Source organism: Vigna radiata, chromosome 5, assembly GCF_000741045.1.
Source record: "Vigna radiata var. radiata cultivar VC1973A chromosome 5, Vradiata_ver6, whole genome shotgun sequence".
NCBI lineage: Eukaryota > Viridiplantae > Streptophyta > Magnoliopsida > Fabales > Fabaceae > Vigna > Vigna radiata.
Genome location: NC_028355.1, coordinates 23,328,435 through 23,348,899, shown reverse-complemented (window position 1 = coordinate 23,348,899; position 20,465 = coordinate 23,328,435). Strand labels below are relative to the sequence as shown.

The 20,465-nt window shown below is 29.7% G+C and overlaps 2 protein-coding genes across 2 annotated transcripts; one reads left to right on the top strand and one right to left on the bottom strand.

Annotated features, from left to right (window-relative positions):
* Positions 1–880: 880 nt before the first annotated feature.
* On the bottom strand, positions 881–6,581 carry LOC106760756 (WD repeat-containing protein DWA2). Its single transcript, XM_014644174.2, has 13 exons — positions 6,411–6,581; positions 6,249–6,332; positions 6,025–6,157; positions 5,747–5,858; positions 4,866–4,965; positions 3,922–4,049; positions 3,474–3,543; positions 3,053–3,141; positions 2,699–2,744; positions 2,249–2,319; positions 2,089–2,162; positions 1,822–1,880; positions 881–1,421 (listed from the first exon to the last, which is right to left on the bottom strand). Exons 1-13 carry the CDS (start codon positions 6,453–6,455, stop codon positions 1,380–1,382), a joined length of 1,053 nt encoding a protein of 350 aa, XP_014499660.1. The 5' UTR covers positions 6,456–6,581; the 3' UTR covers positions 881–1,379.
* A 7,115-nt stretch (positions 6,582–13,696) lies between these two features.
* Positions 13,697–16,711, top strand: LOC106760755. The gene is made up of 2 exons (XM_014644173.2): positions 13,697–14,458; positions 15,811–16,711. The coding sequence occupies exons 1-2, from the start codon at positions 13,967–13,969 to the stop codon at positions 16,582–16,584; spliced, it is 1,266 nt and encodes a 421-aa protein (XP_014499659.1). The 5' UTR covers positions 13,697–13,966; the 3' UTR covers positions 16,585–16,711.
* Positions 16,712–20,465: the final 3,754 nt, after the last annotated feature.

Genomic DNA, 20,465 nt, shown 5'->3' with positions numbered 1-20,465 from the left:
CCACCCTTTAGTTAAACATTGTTTTGGCACGTGTCTTTCCATTTCCACAGGATACATCAAACCATATGTTTTGACAGAAATGGTGGATAAGAAGCTGACTCAATTCAAATATACGCTGACGTGGTGCCAAACACATGACATAAAATTCTTGGTCAGCAACCTCTTAACGTGGCACACATAAATCGTTTAAGTGAAATCACTCTTATTGCACTTTGACTAGGAGACCAAACAATGTTATTTGTGGTTTATTGCATTCATTTTAGAATGAGAACAAAAAGAGTGTTGCCTCAAGTGGATAGATAACAGAGCAAGGCAATGCAACTCAACCTTCCTGTTATATTCTTGTTTCTCAAGGACCGCAATTTAGTCACCACTTATATAATTAGGATGTCCCCGAAATGACATTAATTAATGGATATGATTCAATCCTCTGTTGGAGTAAATGTTTTCAGCAAACAGAAATCCAATAATTGATCAAATTCAGTTGCTAGATTTCCTTTGGCGGATACAATGCCTTGTCGACAAGACAAGACTAAGAAGAGTAAAATTCACATGCTGAAATCTTAGATTCACCACCACATAGAAAACAAATGATTTACCACTAGACTATTTCCACGGTTGATGCAACATCACGTCTTCCACAAATCAGTGTTTCAGCCTAACCATTATTCGCCAGCTAATTATAAATAGAAAAAAATTGTCTTAGATGTAAGTAGAACAATAAATAAAAATGCTTATAATATTATTACTATTCAATCACTATTGCTTATAAATAATTTTATTAGTTTTTACAACATCTAACCTTAAAATCATTATAAAATTTATTTATTAGTGATAGGCAGTATAAAAAAAATTAATAGTAACATTTCATGATAATTAATTGGGATGGGACAGCAAAATTGAAACTTCTTTCATCTAGCACTTTTCTGTTTCTCAATTACAGGCCATTTATAAAACAAGGGAAGAGGTTATTACCTTTCCTCAAACAAAGAATTGTTCGAACTTGTACAAACATATAATTCCATAGATTATACAAGGGCTCCACGAATTACATGACATGGATGTGTAATAAAAGAATTAGCTAGAAACACAATCCAGCCTAAAACAATTCAATATCCAAATATAAAAAAAGTAAACAAAAAGAAATGTTGATTAGAATCTATCAATGCTTTCTTGCCAGAAAGATGAAATGCGCATGTAACATTAACCTCTTCAGCCTCATCAAACCTACCGACCGAGCATGATCATCGGGCATTTCAGTCATCTGCTTATATTTAAAGACATTTGATTCAACTGTTCATCTAAAGACCCGAGAAACAGGGCATCACTGACATACACAAGATAACAAAGGATGGCATCATGGTAACTGGTGCTGAACTTCATCTTTTGGGTATGAAAGGCTTAACTGATTCTACAACAACCTGTTTTGGAAACGAAATATCAAATTAATGTGATAATTTTTGATAAATGTATACAAGTCAATCAAATTGTTATCAATGCTTTAAGAAAATCACTTGTTTATTTTGTCTTTGCCATTATACCCAACCCAAGACCTAAGATCAAATAACAAAACATGATATTACACTGTTGTTTATAAATATTAGTTTTTAACCAAGTAGTATGATGGACCATATGCATCCTGTCAGTGGCCCTACTAGCAGAAAAATTCATTACCCAATCAAGTATGTAGCAGTAAGAAATAAGAAACAACGAAATTCAACACCCAAACTAGAATATTATGTTTTCTGCATTTTTTTTTTTTTTCATTTAGAGAAGTTATACTCTTTTGAAAATAGCCTATAGATTTACTTGTAGTCTTACCCTGCCATCATAGGATAATGATGCAAAGATCCATGGTTCACGGGAACTCCATGTGAGCCCTGTAACATGAATAAAACAATTGTAAAGGAAAGTCTGTCTGCATGTGTTTGGAATGGTATTTTGTGTGTATGTAAAAGCTAAATGTCAAAATTCACAAAAGAAACAGAAACTAAAATTATATATGTTTATCGAATGTGGATCAAATTTGACATGACGTAATTCCAGACAACTACAAAGATCATGGATTAAAAATCTTGAATCTCTTACCATAAATGCTATCTTCATAATCACTGTATGAATTAAGCAATGGATCAACCCATCGAGCAGATGAATCTACTAGTCTGCTAAAACATAAACACAGATGAATGAAAAACCAAGTAGCCAGAAAATAAAATGTAATATAGTAATATCACAAGATAACAATGACCTTTCTGTTGTTAGGTCATCATGATTCGTTGAGGCAAGCCACAAATTGACAGTTGAATCCGTACCACTACTCTGTAACAACCACAATCCATGAAAAATAACTAAATGTCCCCTCGTGATAATTTAGTATGCAGACCACCTTTCACCAATAAATGGACACCAGCAAGAGATTAAAAGTCATTAAAAAATGCATTTTTGTGTGTGTTTCAACATGTGAGTGTGGGAAAAAGCTTCTCAAATCCAAGTTCACTTCTAAAGTAAGAAATTAAAGGAATATCCACCCTCACCCTCAAATTTTAGTTGGTTAAGCTCACCATCCACTTTAAAATGAATCAAGGATTGATACAAACTCACTTTAGAAACAAACTCACTTTAGAGGAACAGCATTCCTGTGTGTGTGTGTGTGTGAGAGAGAGAGAGAGAGAGAGAGAGAGAGAGAGAAAGAGAGAACCAAGATCATTCCATCATACTCTGGATTACACTTGACAGTCCACGTCCTGGCAACACAAGTAACACATAGGGCCAATCAGATGTCTGAAAAAATAATATCAAATACTATATTTTAATTTTAGATGCAAGTTTTCGATGAAAAAAAGTTTTATTTTTTGTGTTTTAAAAGCACGATTGTAACAATACACGGCAACCACTAAAAGCAAAGCAGTTGTTTCCTTCTCTGCTTTTTTTCTCTCTTTTTTTTTTCACAATTTCACCACAGGGATGATAAAAAATTGGAACCTTGTAGGGTTCTTGGACTGGGAATATAGCTACAATATAAATCAGCTATGCGACTATACATGACAAGTACCAATGAGTATGTCCTGGAAGCTCCTGGATGGGAACTTTGGGTTTTCTTAGATCCCAAATATGTATCCCAGACTCATGTTCTGCAGTAACCTGTACAAAACACAGAATTCAATTTTGCTAACAAGATCAAAAGGTAGTGCATTCCTACACATTATTTCATAAGGCAGTTGCTTTTGTAAACTCAATGTGTAATAGGCGTGAAAAAAAGTATGTATGCTAGTCAAAGTATACTTGGAAAACAAAAGTAAAAATAGTTATCCTGGATGAGTTTATTTGTATTTGTAATAGAATGTCAACAACAAACACTGACAGTCCATAAAAAAACCACACGCAAATTTCAAAAAATGTTAATGAACACATTATAATGAGTGAAGGTATAAACATGCATCATTATAGTGAGGAACACAAAGTTCAACTCTTACAAGTATGTGCTGCTTCTGAGGATGGTAATCAACACTGCATACATGAGAACATTCCACCGAAATAGTCTTCCTGTGATTAAAAAATAATCACATCAGTATACATGAAACTCCTAGGAGGGGTACCGACTCAGACAAAAAGCAAATTGCTTTCAGGGTAAAGTATATTCCTCTCCTAGCACCCCAAATAATGAACTTCAAATGAACAAGCATTCTACTTAACCAAAAGGACGAGTCAGGTTGCAAATATATATGAACTTCCGAAACTAAACAATAGTACATGATTTCCTGGATACCAAAAATCATATTACTGCAAGGTTAAAAAAAAACTAAACCACTAAAAAAATTCAACTACAAAATCACATTTCGACTCAATGGGATGGAATATTATCATGTCATAGCTAAAAATTAAACCATATAAACTGAATTATGTTATATAAACATTACATACTTCATTGTTCTGACATCCCAAAATTGGAGATATGATTCACAAGTTGCAGCAACAGAACTCACATCATGAGGATCCCATGCCCCTCCAGATAATTTGTGCAGCATACCAGCTGAATCTTGTGATTGTACCTGGTGTTATGTTTCAATGTATTGGAAGGCCGTGGAGAAACTAGTTCAAAATCACCAAAAAAGAAATCTGGGCATTTTTACAAATAGTAGTGATCATAATCACGCATGACTATGGTTATTTAACTCTGAACTAGATCTTGAGTGCTAAATTTTTGAACCACATACATACAATATCAATTTAACACCAACTTCCTAGAAAGTTTTTGGGTGTTTGACTCGTAATGAGAATTGAAGTAAATATAAATGTCGGTTTTTCCATTTCAATTAATCAACTGTCATAAGGGAACAAAATTAAATCCATTATGGGCAATATGATCCACTTATGAAACACTTTCTAACAAATTTAGGCTTCACAGATTGGTTTCAGGAAGTCCATTGACCTATATCCTCACTCATCTTCAACCATTCATTTTCTATAATGCCTCTCGTTCAAATAACATTATAAGATTCAGTAACAGAAATGAACTGATTAATCGTTGATGCATAACAAATGAAGGAATATAAATAGTTAAACATTTTTCGAATTACTTTCAAAGTTCAGATGCCCAGAAAAAAGAGAGCTACAAGAGAAACTATCCACTTAATTTTTACACAAGAGCAAATTATCTTTCATTGTTTAATTTGCCCCAATCATCATGAATTCTTCCTCCAACCGTTTAGAGCTCATTTATCTGTTCAATAAAACAAATTATGGTACCTTGAACAGTGAAAGCATGTTATTTTGCACCAATATGTGTTATCTGTATGTATAAATGATTTTTTTTTTTTTTAAATGTGCTTGTGTCACAAAAAAATACAATAATATGAACTTCATACCTGTGCAGTTTTCTTTGAAACATCTAAATTCCACAGGTACATATTTTCCTCATTGATGCTGATCAGTTTATCATTCCGTCCAGATGGCCACCAAAGAATACTGTTTGGTGTAAATATTTAGTAAGGAATACAAATCAATGTATCAAATTCAAAGGTTTCAATAAACACGTAGTAAACAGAAAGGTTATTAAAGGTTACAAATAGGCTTAATTACAATTTTTATCCCAATATTGAGGCTCCAAATTTTTACAGCAATCAAATTCCCCAAATTTCCTAATTGAAATTTCATGTTCCTTGTCAATCTAGGGCCGAATTACTTATAGAGAAGTTGGTGACATGGCCAATAATTTACATACATTACATGACGTTTTACAGAGTAAAGCAACTTAATGAACCCACTGGCAGTATTAACCTATTTAAATATATCATTTCATTAGACTTAAACGTATCATTGTATATTTTATTTATATTGGGGATTTAATTAAGTCAAAGTTAACAGTGAGATCATTAATAAGTCAACAGAATAAAATGTTTTGTCACATGCAAATTATCAGTGACTAACTTCTATTATTAATTGAACAACATGATAATACTAGGATCTGATTTCTATAATTAAGAAAATGGAGAAATTGATTGCTTCGAAAAACATAGAGGAACCAAATTACAATCAAGCCTAAATAATATGAGCAAATTTTGTAGTATATAGCTAAAAGTACAGCCATTACTGTAAACTAAAGAAATCCCACCTTACTTAATATCAGCATCTAACCACTTTTCCACACAGACAGTTTCACCGCACAAAGCACATGATAGAACCCAAACTATCAAATTGCGAAAGATTAAAAATAATTCCAGAGTCTAGAGTTAACAGGCAAACTCACCATTTAATCTTCCCAGAATCAGTGTCAAGGGAAGTAATTCTCTCGAGCTGAGGGGAATTTAATTCGCCATATAACTCAGGTATCTGCCATATCGCTGCTCCGTAAGTTTCACCTATAAGAACACAGGCAAACGTAAATTTCGAAACCAAGAATATTAAACTGATGCACAAGAAGCAGAAAGCTACTGTAGAGCTAGCAAAACATTTACAACGCGCAAAATAAAATCCCAAATAGGACAAACATACAGAAATAGAAAGATAAAAGACGATGTTGATTACCGTTAGAGTAGACGGTTGAAAAGATCCGTTGATCAAACGGACAAGAGACAAGGTCCCAGATCTCGTTGGGGTGAGAAAACAGTCCCTCGCAGAAGAGTTCGGTTCCACTGGACGAGAGCCGAATCAGATGTACCTAAGAATGAACCATTCTATAATTGTCCACACGAATCAAACGCTAACGAGGGAAATTGAAGCGCCAGAAACAAGAAAATGCGAAGACGTACCTCGTTTTCTTCTTTGAGGCTGAGAGTTCCTGCAAGGAAACTGGTGTGATCTGTGTCTGCTTTCACATCCGATATGCATCTAGCCTGTCATTACAAACAGAGTATGAGAAATGAAACAATTAGATCGATAAGGATGATTTGTGAGGGTTTTGTGGATTGAACCTGATATTTGAGACCGTAACCAATGCCTGAAGATGCAGCTTGCATTGCGGTTTTTCGCACTCAGAATCTTCCTACTACACCACTGTGCCACACCTCAATGTGGAGTTGCGCGCACACTGTCCAGGGAGACCAGAGTTAAACCCGGAGAATGGTAACACCATTACACGCAGTAGCTTCTTGCTGCTTTTCTTTTATTTTTTTTCTTCTGACACCGTGTTTTGGGCCACTACTCGGGCTATGATAGGCTTTTAGGCCATGCCCATTTCTTCCTGTACCCGTATAATTTTAACCTGCAATCCCATCGTTTTTATTTTATTAAGAAATTAAAATCTAGAATATAAATATTTTAGATTATATAATTCAAAATAAAATATATTTTAGATTTTCCATTTTAGAATAAAAAATATTATATTTTAAATTATGTTTTAAAATATGAAATAAATATATATATTAAAACTTTATAACTATAAAATTTATATTTTAGATTGTAAAATGTAAAATATAAAACTTATGAATTTAAAAGAAAAAATTCATAGAAATATAAGAAGAAGCTGCCTTAAAATATTAACAAGGATAAATTTGAATTAGTGTTCCTGTAGGAAAAAAAAAGGGTAACAAAAAATATTTATCTACTATGAAATTAGTTTGTAGGAAAGAAAAATCAGAAATTAATTTACCTTTAAGTTGATCTTAGAATATAAGAAAATAAGTTTTTTCTCGTTCTACCTTTGTCAATGTTTAGGAGGAACAGCCCATATTTTACTAATATATATTTCTCATAAACTATAATATCAGTATCATGAATTATTTATATATATTATTTTAAAAAAATTATATATATGTTTTTTAAAATTATTCTTTAAACTGTTATTTAAAATTAAAATAATTATATTTTTATTTTTATCTTTTAAATTATTACTAATTTAAATTTAATTATTTTTTAAATTAAAATATTATTTTATTTTTAAATTATTATTTATTTAAATTCAGTTATTCTTTTACTTAAATTATTTATCTAAAGAAAAACACATGTGATATATTTCCACTAATTTTAAATAATGAAATTATGTTCTGAAAACACATTTATTTCTCTAAGATTATAAAATATATTGAAAGTTTAACATATTCAGAAAGTAGTTTCGCGACCAGGGAAGTGATACACTCACGCTTACATTTAATTATCATTTACTGCTTTACGAAAAACTAATCCTTTAATCTAAATTAACTTTGTATATGTTTAATTAACTAGCACACTCTTAAAACTACATTATAAATTAATTTCATTGACGCAAAAAAAGAGAGTTTAATAAACACTTTAAAATAATTTATTTACAGAATTTTTAACTTATAATATGTAACTACCTCACCTAGTATCTAATATGTAAGTGGTAATTTATTTATTTTTATTATTACTTTTCGTATTTCAATTATTTTTATTAATGTATATTTCTTCTGTTATTAACATTCGTTATATCCACTAATTCGAATAACATAATTTATTCAAATAAAAAATATATACATTATTTAAAAACAAACACGGATTTTAAAAAGTTTAATGGAAAAATAATTATTTAAGCAAATTTAAATTATAATCAGATAATAATATTTTTATAAACATTAATTTTATTTATATAATAATTTTCATTAACTTTATCAAACAAGTGTTATTAATCATTTATAATAGGAAATATTAAGATGGCTAAGGGCTTGAACACTATTCAAAAACATTATTTACATTGGAAAACTAGTAAGCCCGAATGTGTTTATAATACTTTTCTTTACCATGAACTATTAAAAACACACATAATGAAAAATGATTAATTATAATGTATGGCATGCTTACAAAAGAAAATGAATGCTTGATTATACTTTATAATATACTTACAGAAAGAATTGCGACATATAACTTTGGATTTCGGTTTGTTTGAAATCAGAGAAGTTTTGTTATATAAACAAACATTTATTAAGTGCTACTTAAATTTTCTAAAATATAAAAGTAATAATATGAAATATTCAGGAAAAAACCAAAAGATATAAGATTGTAATAGAAACTCACAATAAAATAAAAATAATAATTAGAATACTCAGTGAGATCATTGCCTTTTTTTCCTTTTTTTTTCTGACATTTGCGAAATTAAATACGTTACACATAAATGTTTTTTATTAGGAATAAAAATATGTAAAATCAGCCGCTGAAAAAAAAAAAAACTGTCTAACGTACATTGTTAGGCTGATGTAGTTAAAGTCACATCTTATATATCTGTTAGCAAAGTTAGGCTAAATTTTCAAATGACCATTTCGTTAGAAAGGTCAAACTTTGACTATTCTGTAAGTTTTTTAGATTTGAAAGATAACTTATTTGAATAACATAACACCACCAGACATATTAATATAAGTTAATATTGAAATATAAATCTAAAGAAATGTTTTTAAAGACTTTATAAGTTGATCTACTAGAAGGTTTAAATATGTGAAATGTCTCCTTCGAAATAACCGATTTAAATTAATCATTATTTTTGTTATCATTAACCATCAAAATTACTTTGAATTTTAAAAATATAAAATCTAACAACTTTACAGTATATTAAAATACAATTTTTTACTTGTTTTTAAAAGACCCTATCGTAAAAAGGTTTTTTAAATAATCTTTCAAGTCAACCTTTTTAAAAGTCATATATTAGGCAAATGAAAATTATTTTATATAGTTAATTTCATCGTACTTATATTCTATTCCTAATTACAAGTTAGGTAACATGCCCATGAGACCCTTATGCTAAGCATTTAATAAATATACCAGTTTAGTCATAATTATTATGACATGATTGACTCAATAACAGTAATGCGATAATTTAAAAATAATACACATAGACATACATGAAAATATTTTACCATGATGATTATATGCTAATATTATTAATTTAATATTAAATTAACGTGTTTATTAAAAAAATTGAATGACAACGTTGATTTTTTACTTATTTATTTTACATCAAACAAGACAATTTTAAAAGCAGCAAAATTTATTTAAAGAAAAAAAGTTTATTAATAAAAATTAAATAGAGTTGTTACTTGGTAGTTGTTAAATTCTAGACTGTTAGGTTGGAAACAGACGAACAACCATGTAGGTTGTTTTACCTTAAGCTTTATTGCTCAATTTATTAATCTGATAATGTTTGTTCTAAATTTATATTGGAAGCAAAAATTTTACTACATGTTTGTGACAATTGATTTATTTTTGTAAAATATTATTTTTAAGTCTTTAGACTAAATAAAATTAGGGAAATTATGTGAAAATAGTAATTCAGTAAACATGTATCTCGTTCATTCAAATAAGCCACGTAATTTTTTAAGAGCTTGTTGAAAGATTTAATAAATTGTAGTCTTTTAAATTATGGATACCATTTCTTTTAGTCATCCATTAAAATTATGGTATTTATATATTCATTATTTGAATTATCAGCAGTTTATTAAATCACCTTACAACATCAATTGATTTCATTAAGATGACAACGGGAAGAAATGTTCGCGAGTTTAGTAAACACATTTATTCATTTTTAAAAGTGTTCATGGTGTGAGTTGGTTCAATTCTTTTGTTAAAAATACATTCATATAAATATATAGAAAATATATTATTCAGTTTGAAAGAAAAAAAACTTTAGCCCGAAACAATTTTTTTTTTTATTATTATATTATTATACTATTTATTATTATTATTATTATTTGATATATTATATTGATTTTTAATCACTAGGCTGATTTATTTAATAATTATGAAATTATATTTTAATAGAAAAGGTAAAAGAAAAACATATTTTCCACTCAGAGATACGAGAAGGAGGAAAGTTACATGAATGATATTGTTTTATTTTTTATAATTTATTGTTTTGATTTTTTTAATTTTTTAATATTTTGTATCTATGCGAAAAGAAATTTCTCATTTGTAAAAACAAACACACAATTGAAGAAATGTAAAAGTGAAATTATTTAGGATAAATCCATGTGCACATTTATTGATTTGGGATAATTAGATTATGTAAAATAGAGTCTATTTCTATACGTGCTAGATGAGTAGCGTAAAATTCTGATTTTAGATGATTCTAACATTTTGTTTATTCGATCTTTTGGGTTTTTTATATATCTAAAATCGTTAGGATGATATTTTTAAAAAGTATTTTTATGTTAAAATTAGTATGTGACTGATTAAAAAAAAATAAATGTGATTATATATAAACAAATATATTTTAAACTTTTATTATGATAATTATTATAATTTTTTACTTTCTTGATCTGATCATCATCAAATTATATGATAATCAGCATTAATAAATTAATTTGTAATTATTATTAATTAAGTGTTAGATAATAATACTTAAGACAATATTTTTTTTACGTTTGAACATCATTTACGTGTCATTTTATGATTGGTCTATGATGGTATTTATGATTATTATTATTGATTGTGGAATAATTGTTCAAATGTTGTCAAAAAAAATTGTCTAAATATATTATCCTTAAGTATTAATCGATCGCTCTAAAAATATTAACCCATATATATATATATATATATATATATATATATATATATATATATATATATATATATATATATGTGTGTGTGTGTGTGTGTGTAACCTTCTAACATCACTAAAACGATACTCATCTTTTATGTCATATGTAGCAGGTTGGTCTATGTGTGATGATAAAGCAAAATGAGGTACATTGGGTTGGTGGTGATTTGGTGAGGAACATGGCCACCTCATGTTGTAACAGGAAAGTAGGCATGGCTAACTAACGATTGCATGCATAATTGCTCATTATGAAAACTTGAGTGTTAACAAAATCTCATCGGTTTGAGAATGAATTTCATCCATTCAAAATAATAATCATTTAAATAGGTTTTTAGTTTTTAAATTTAGATAAAAAAAAATTGAAATTCGTTTTTTTTTCTTTAATTTTGATATATTTTGATTTTTAAATTTAAAAACTAAATTGATATAATTGATTATTTTAATCTAACGGTGTCAACTTCTTTTTAAGTGTTAAATAATGTTTCTTACTAAAATGTGTCCACGTAATAACATTTTAAATATCATCTAACACACAAAAAAAAATTAAGAATTAATCTGTATCAAAATTTCAATATAACAAGTTTTAATTTTATATCAAAATTTAAATATTAAAAAAATATTTAATCATAATAATTACTTTCCCACCAACATGACCAAGAAATGAAATTTCAATATATATTACGAAGTAATCTAAGTACGAGGCAAATATTTTATTTATATGACCACTGAATATTAATCAATATATTAGAAATTCCAAACGCCATTGTTATATATTCATACCGATAATATTTAGATCTAAAAGTTATTTTTCTTTTGTTTACAGCTTCATCGAATTGGTTTGAATTTAACTTAATTATATTATTTATTTTGTAATATAAACTTTTTATTAATTCAAACTTTAAATTTTCATTTAAAATTATTCATTTAAAAATAAAGAATTCAAAAGTAAAAAAGTAAATTTTGAAAAAGTTTTAAAGAAATAAAAGTGTATTTTTAACCAGGAAATAAAATAAAACAAATAAAAATAACATAGGAATATGTGTGTGCTTATTATTTGGCATGTTCAATTACTTTGATGGATAGATATTATGAAATATTTATGATTTACTAAACTAGTTTAAGAACTTTTAGTTAGTAACTTAAAGTTGTGAACTAGTTTTTGTTGTCATTCTTAACTTTTACAACTTTTATAGTACAATATTAACATTTCTACTTATAGTATCTAAACGCAGTCATGATAGTTATGCCTAATTCAACTCCCAATTCATCAAAGTTAAATAGACAAGTTCAATTCAGATTACGAGATATAATTAAGTACTAATTATATAAATTATTATTTTATTATAGCATTTTATTTATATTTATATTACTTTGATATAATATTTTATCATTAAAAATAGATATGAAGTGAGTAAATGTGGATTTTTAATCAAACGCAATCTCCACAATTACTGATATTGTAACGGTTAAAAAATCAAACACAATTGTATATATCCTCCTAATCTAATATTTTTTTTCGCGTCAATTTAAAAAGAAAATAAATGAATTTAATTATTTTAGTAATAGGTAAATGTCTGTTGTAAAAAAAAGTAAGAGTTCAATTTACCTTTAACAAGTCTTAAGTCTTGCGGTTCGATATTAATTGAGAAGGATAAGATGTAAGTATTATAAAATAAAATTGTAGACATTTGAAATAATAAATCAAATACAAGCGATAATTTAAAATAGAATAATGATATTTAGACAATATTTTTTTGACAATATTTGAACATTCATTATGTGTCAATGTGATTAGTCAAAAATTACTCCATAATCAATAATATTAATCATAAAAATTATTGTACAGTAATTTTTGACCAATCACAAATTAATACGTAATGAATGTTCAAATGTTGTCAAAAAAATGTTGTCTAAATATCATTATCCTTTAAAATATATTTATCTTGTATGTACATAGAAAACTTTTGTTACAATTAAATTCAAATAAATACATAAACTGAAAAGAATTCTGAAAGGTGAGATATTAAATCTTAATTCAAGCTATAAAGAAAAAAAAAATCATCAAATTAAAACAATACTGAATAAAAGAAAACAACAAAATCCAATAAAATAATTAGTCATAAACAAGACTCAAGGATCTTAGTTTTTGAATTTCTAAATTTCTACACAAATTAAGATAAAGAAAAGGCAGTTTTTCAATCATTGACTCAAATCCATTGTTGCATAACCAAAGATGGATATACACTATCAGCAAGAACAAATAAATATTATTAACAAATATTATTCGAAACCAAATTCTGTTCTCTGCTCTTCACGTTTAATTAATTAATTATAATTATCCATTAATGGCTATTTTACAATAAAAAACTAACTTAAAAAGTAAAATAATGATACTTAAAAGATAAAATGCATAATTAATTATTTTATTAGATATTAAGTTTACAAATTTAACCGTATCCAAGTTGTAATTAACGGGATGTATAGCTTTCTACAGAAAATATGGATATGATATAGTTGAGTTTGGCAACCACATAATATCTTCCAAAATCTTACCTGATTTACATCTACAATTTCACCATTTTGACCGACTCAACCATTTTTCTTAAAAAATATAAAACAGAAAGAAAATGTTATGTTAATTTGAAAAAAGTTTTTTTTAACAACTTTTTTAACAATTTTTTAACATAATTAGGTGTGTTAATGGAGAATTTGTGTGTACAATTTTCAAAATTCTCATTCTTCATGCTATTTCCACACTTCTTTCTAGTCATACCAAAACCCGCCACCTTCTTATGCAACCCAACACCATTTCTTACCAAAGCATGCTCCTTCCATTTCATCCCACATCGCTTCATATGAATTCTATTGTTCTCTGCGTTAGTTGCGTTGCACGTCGCGTGATCAACCACCCTCTTCCGAGACGGTGAAGCTGCTGAAAACGGAGGCATCAGAAGAAAAAAAAGCAGGAATTCGAGGGACGAAAAAGAGATGTTAAAGAGCCCCAGAAATTTTGTTGCTCCCTTTACTAAATGGGTTTCTGAGATTAATTGGCGTTTAACTGGGTTGATCATCCCTTTCGTTTTATTCATTATCTTCTTCTCTCTCCATTATTCCTCCACTTCAAACGGTTTTAAAGCTTTCTATCCTGTTGAGTTTTTTCTCCGACTCCCTTTTTCCGGCGAGAGCGACCATGTTTTGAATAAGGAGGAGTTGTTGCGGTCGAAAATTGCCGTGTGTTTGGTTGGCGGCGCTAGGAGGTTCGAACTCACCGGACCCTCCATAATTGAAAATATCCTCAAAGAGTACCCGAATTCGGATCTTTTTCTTCACAGTCCGTTGGATTCGGACACGTTCAAGTTCTCGCTATTGAAGTCTGCGCCAAATGTTGCCGCCATTCGAATCTTCCGCCCTCAGCCGTTGCCGGAGAACGAGTCTTATGTTCGAGTCCTCACCGCGCACAACTCGCCCAACGGCATCCAGGTAATTTTCGAGTCTGTTTTTTCTTTATTGCTTTATTAATCATTGCCACTTTTTCCCATTTTCTGGATTCCTGAAACTACCACTTCGAATCAATCGTTAAACATATATTGTTTCAGTTTTTAGTTTTCTTTTGAAATAACAAATACTCAAATTATGGATGGATCGTCTATTTTTAAAAAATGAGGATTTTACGAATATTGTTTGGTGGAAGAATTTGAGCGAGTTGCTCGGTCACCCTTGTTGCACCTTTGCAGACGTTGTCATATCAGTATCGAATTCTTTTCCTTTTCTCCTCCTCCTACCCAAGTCCATTTTGGATGCTATCGTAAAAGAAAAGAAAAGTAAAATTCATATAAAATCTTGACTTATACTTTTCATCTTCCAAAACAATTCCATGAAATCCAGATGAAGTTTGGTGAATGGAAAAACTATCATTTATGGGTGGGGCACAATATTTTAACCGTTTTTAGTAAGGGTAGGTTATTATTGCAGGCACTTAATCACGTTAGGTTTGTGGATTTATGTATACTTAAAAAGGGTTGTTACGATATTTTTGTTGTATATTTTTATATTTGTGTCAAATATGTTAATTTTAGGCGTTCTTAGTTTTAAGTTTTTTCATATGCACATAATATAGTATATTATAATTGTACTATTATCAGTCATATAAATTGTGTCCATTCTAAATATAAAATAATTCCTATGTATATTATTTTATTTACTTATGATTAGATTAAGTTAATATATAACATTTAGAATAGCAAGGTTTTTCTTTTGAAAAATGTTCTAGAACACAAAACTAGGACGATAAAACAACAGCATATAAATTTCTAAATTTTTTTAAGATAAGTATACACAAAAAAGATAAAAAAAAAAAAATGTTCCTTATGTCACATGCAATATTCATTTTGAAATAGAAATAGAATCAAATAAAGAAAGCCTAGCCTTCCCTTTTCATGCACTAGCTACCAGTCAACCACTTTCTACTTGGCTGTAATTTGATCTTGCCCGCAACCAACCATCCTTGTTTATACCTAAATTAATTCCTAAATGGTTTAATTTTTGCTAAGTATGTTGTAGATTAAAATTTGTTGACATTAATATTGAATTACTTACTTGGGATTTGAATGAAAAGGTGGAAACTTTGGAGAGTTGGTGGGAAGTATTTTTCAGTTTTGATAGGGTGAAAAGGGTAATGAGAGGGGAAGTTCCTCTCTGGCCCTACACGTCTAAATGATCCATGAACTTTTAGAAAAGCTAAACCAACCAAAGTTGCTTAGAGTTGAAGTGTGATGCTAACGTAGAAACCAAACGCTAATTATGAGTGAATTTAATTAGTTTACGTTTTGCAGGGGCTTCTTCAGTACTTTAACCTCGTGGAGGGGTGCTTAACAATGATAAGATCACACCAACAGAAGAACAACTTCACGTACGACTGGGTAGTTCGAACACGTGTAGACGGGTACTGGAACGCACCGTTGGGCCCACAAAACTTTGTTCCGGGAAAGTATCTGGTTCCACCGGGCTCTTCATACGGCGGACTTAACGACCGTTTAGGAATCGGTGACCTCACTACCTCCACGGTCGCGCTGTCGCGTCTCTCGTTAATTCCGCACCTCGATTCCGCGGGCTTCAACAACCTCAACTCGGAGGCAGCCTTCAAGGCCCAACTCACCACGCAGAACGTGACCTACGTGGCCAAACGACTCCCCTTCTGCGTCGTTTCTGACCGCCGCTATGATTTCCCCCCGGGACAGTTCGGCGTGCCGGTGGCGGCGTTGTCGAGCCCCGGACCGCTCAGCGGCGCAAAGTGCAGGCCGTGCACGGCGGTGTGCCAGGGTCTGTGCGTGGAGACCGTGATGGAGTCGGTGGAGAAGGTGTGGAGTTGGACGGAGTGGGAGAACGGCGTGCTTGAGCTATGCGACGCTCGCGAAGGATGGGAAAGTGGTTGGGAGAAGATTTTCGATCGGGTCGCCGGGAAGAAACTTGCGCGTGCTAGGAAGCGAATCCAGTTTATGAAAACGGGAGAATGCGTTAAGGATTTTCAGGAGCTGAGAAAACGCAGCACGCATTGGAGTGCGCCTCCGGAGGATGAGATTTGTACATTCGGTTTGACTCCACACTAGACATTTTACCCTTTTCTCACACACGGAAAAATATCTTAAATTGAAAAATACAATATATAATGACATATTAAAAATTGTTTTATGTTTATACATCAATTTTCTAAAATTTCTGAGCCTTTTCTATCATCCTCATGTTATAAAAATACAGCATTTTTTATATTTAAAATAAAATAAATATTGCACATCTATAAATCAATTATAAATAACTATTACAAATACGTTTTATTATGGATAATAATTGATATGTTGTAATAACTTTTTAATTTTTATTTTTATTCTAAAATTTATATTAAAAGTATTTTTTGTTATTGTTTAAGTGTAAAAAAATTATTATTGAGATCCATATTCATTAAATCTCTTACAATGTTTATGTTCGTCTCTAAAAATAAGGTATTTCGACACCATTGCCCAGTGATTAAAGTGAGAGTTAATCTTGAGCTATATTTAAAAAATATGATTTTAGTTTAGACCATAATTGAGAATTAATCAACATTTATTTCCACCAACAAACTATATACACTACCAATTTTAGTTTACATATTAGTCGTTTAATTGATTTCTTCCTATAGCTATAATAATAAAAAAAAAACTTGAATTATTTTTAACTGATTCAGTTCTTAAATTTATCTTTCCCAAAACTTAGATCAAATAATATATTGTTTCAAAAGTTGTACAATTATAAAAAAAAAAAAAAAAAAAAAAGAGGTTAAATTAATGCAAACAAACGCAGTAAAAGTAATAAAATTATATTTGATTAAACCCTAACTTATCAGTCATCTAGTCTGAAGAGATAACAAAAAATGAAGGATCTTTTGTCAGAAACTCTCATCGTCATCTAGATGCGTGAAGGTGGATGACGTTAAGTTTATCTTAGATCAACTTAGCTTATTTTTCCCACTTATGACCCAAAATATCGATTATTCACTACATACAAGTATTTTTCGCGCTGGGTTACTTTCTTGGAATTCTAGCTTCTTTACGCTAAAAATCAATTTAAAAGTTTACCAGAGGATGTGAAGAAAATGTTAGTTGATATAAGCCAAAGGCTGTTTGAAATGAAAAATAACTTTTTAATAACGCACCAATTCCTTGAGAAGCTATTTTTAGATGTCATTAAAAAGATAAAATTCAATAATTAAAAAATGAAAAGAACATAAAAGACAAAACAGTGAATGTTTTTTAGCATCAAAATCATGACCCGATTGAATTAGCGTTTGTGTCATGCACGTACTCTGTGCAACTAAAAGCAGTTGTGCTTTGTCACCCTTTATTTCACCACCTTCCAATAGTTTTTTCTTTGTAGTACATAGTACAGAGACATGCACACAAATTAAGGCACTCTTTTTTAAGAATCTAACACAACATACAATACAGGTCCACTTCTTACACCACTGCGTGCATGCACCACTTCTTAATTTTTCCGGTACAAAAATTATTTTTTACTTATATCGGTTTTAATGTAATAAATATAAAAGGTGATGCAGTAAGAATTTTATAAATAATGACATTTTTTATATCATATGAATAAAAAAGAATAGAAAGTGAAGGGTTAACAATGTAATAAATAAGTAAGAGATTGTGTAACTAATATAATATCTTAAATTCATCTTTTTGTAAACTATATCGCTTTCTCATCGTCTCTTTTCTTTCTTCACTTTGGCACTTTGGCACTTTGGAAAGTTTCGCACAAAACGATGGGACCATTCCAAGAAGGTCGCTTTGCCTTTTCTTCCTTTTGGCCCATCGTTCCCAACTCCCTCTCTTTCTCTAATTACTACTCTGCCATTGCAAAACTAGTTTTAAAATCACATATATGAGAAGCTGAAAATTCAGATTTTTAAGGCATGAAATATATTTTAAGTTATGTAGTTATTCCAGTAAAGTTATCAACGTGGGATGGCCTCTTTTATCAAGTTGATTCCTCAATTATTGCATATGAATTAGTTAAAAATAATTAAATTCCAGTTTTTTATTTTAAAAAAAGTTACAGCTATAGGAACAAATCAACCAAACCACTAATATAATATCTAAACTAAAATTAATAGTATATTTTGTTAGTGGAAATAAATACTGATTAATTTTCAATTATGCTCTAAACTAAGATTATATATTTTTTAAATATAGCTCAAGATTAACTCTTAATTTAACTACTCAGCAACAGTGTTGAAATTCCTTTAAAATCTACATAATTTTAGAGACGAACCTAAACATTATAAGAGATTTAATGAAGCAACACCCTTATCATTACATATTAATTATTACATATTTGCATATATATATATATGTTACTGGATATAAGATTGGCCGGTGATGTCTAAATCTCTGTCCCCAGATGAAGGGGGAGGATTGAGTTTGGGCTTGATAGCGTCCTTATCAACGGGGCCATCAGCACTCTGACTGTCACTAGCCGGTGGCTTTGTAGGTTTCTCCGGTTGGCCTTTCTCGGTACCGTACATTCCGCCACCGTAGGCACCGTGAGTCACAGGATCCATTTTTGAGATTTGGGGTCCCTCACCCAATTTTTTCTCTTCCTTCTCTCTCTCCATTGATCACGCTTTCATGAAAGATTGAGTCTGCTCTTCATCTCTTCTCCTTATATTTACAATCACAGATTTTTAGATCTTTATCTTACCTTCTGTGTTTGACAAGTGTCTTTTTATTATATCTACGTGGCAGCATTAGTCCATGCCACGTATCCCATCTTCTCTTTCAATGCATTCAGCCCATCCATATCCACTCTTCCACTATTTCTATTTTTGTTCTCAATTATTTTAAAATATTGTTTTTTGTATAATAAGCTAAAATTTAATTATAACAATATTTTATAACTGTAGAAAATTTCAATTTTTGTTTTTGAATATTAAAAATGGAAATATAAAAACAATAGACACAACAAAAAGTCTTGGAAGTTATTCAACAAATTCAAACATAAAATGTAGACAGTTAAAAATCGTAAATTTATTTTTTATTTATTAATTTAATAAATAGTTATTTGTGTCCATTAAATTCATAAGAGATACTAAAAATTTCCTTCTTTCACCCCTCTAAAGAACGCTGTTTTTCAATATTTTATTCGAGTATCTTGTTTTCTTTTATAGATTTGTTTTTTGGGTCATATCTTTTATTCTTCTTTTTATTTCCCAGGCCCATAATTTCTTTTGTTTGGGCTTTGATGTCGGGCATGTGTTCGCTTGTAGGACGGTTCTTCCTACACGTACTTTTTTTCTTCCTGTACCCCAATAAATTCTAAAGTCCCCTTTATCCCTATGAATTTATATTGAGAAAAAGAGAATCAATAATTTATATTTATTTATTTTTTTCTCTCTAAAACTGAGAGCATGTAATGATGTAATTTTATTTTAATTTTGCCGCTTCTCTAAATGTCAAATTAGCATTCAATTAAGCTAACGTGTACGATGTAGCTGATGTAACCTGTATTCACTCAAATACTTAAATACACAAACTAAAATGTAAATACATGAAAAATACTTTCACGTATCAAGTTATACCTGTCATGAAAAACAACTTATTTTCCAACAAAAATCATTTAAAACAATCTACGCGTGAACGAACTAGTAATAAAAAACCAACAGATCTCCACATTAACATGAAGCAAGAGAATTTATAGATTACATAGGAAAAATTAAAGTCAATAAGAAGTCGTTTAAAAGTCAAAATGTGTATGTGTTTATGTAAAAAGCGGAACAACATTTTCAACTCCGAGTGTGGATTAATTATAAATAATATTTTTAGCACTTTAAATAATACCATTTCAACACTTTTAAAAAAGATTTCTGAAATTTTCTAAAAATCGCAGAAGATTAATTTATTGCAGATTTTCATTCCCAGTTAATTTATTTATGCATAACCAGTTACTTAGA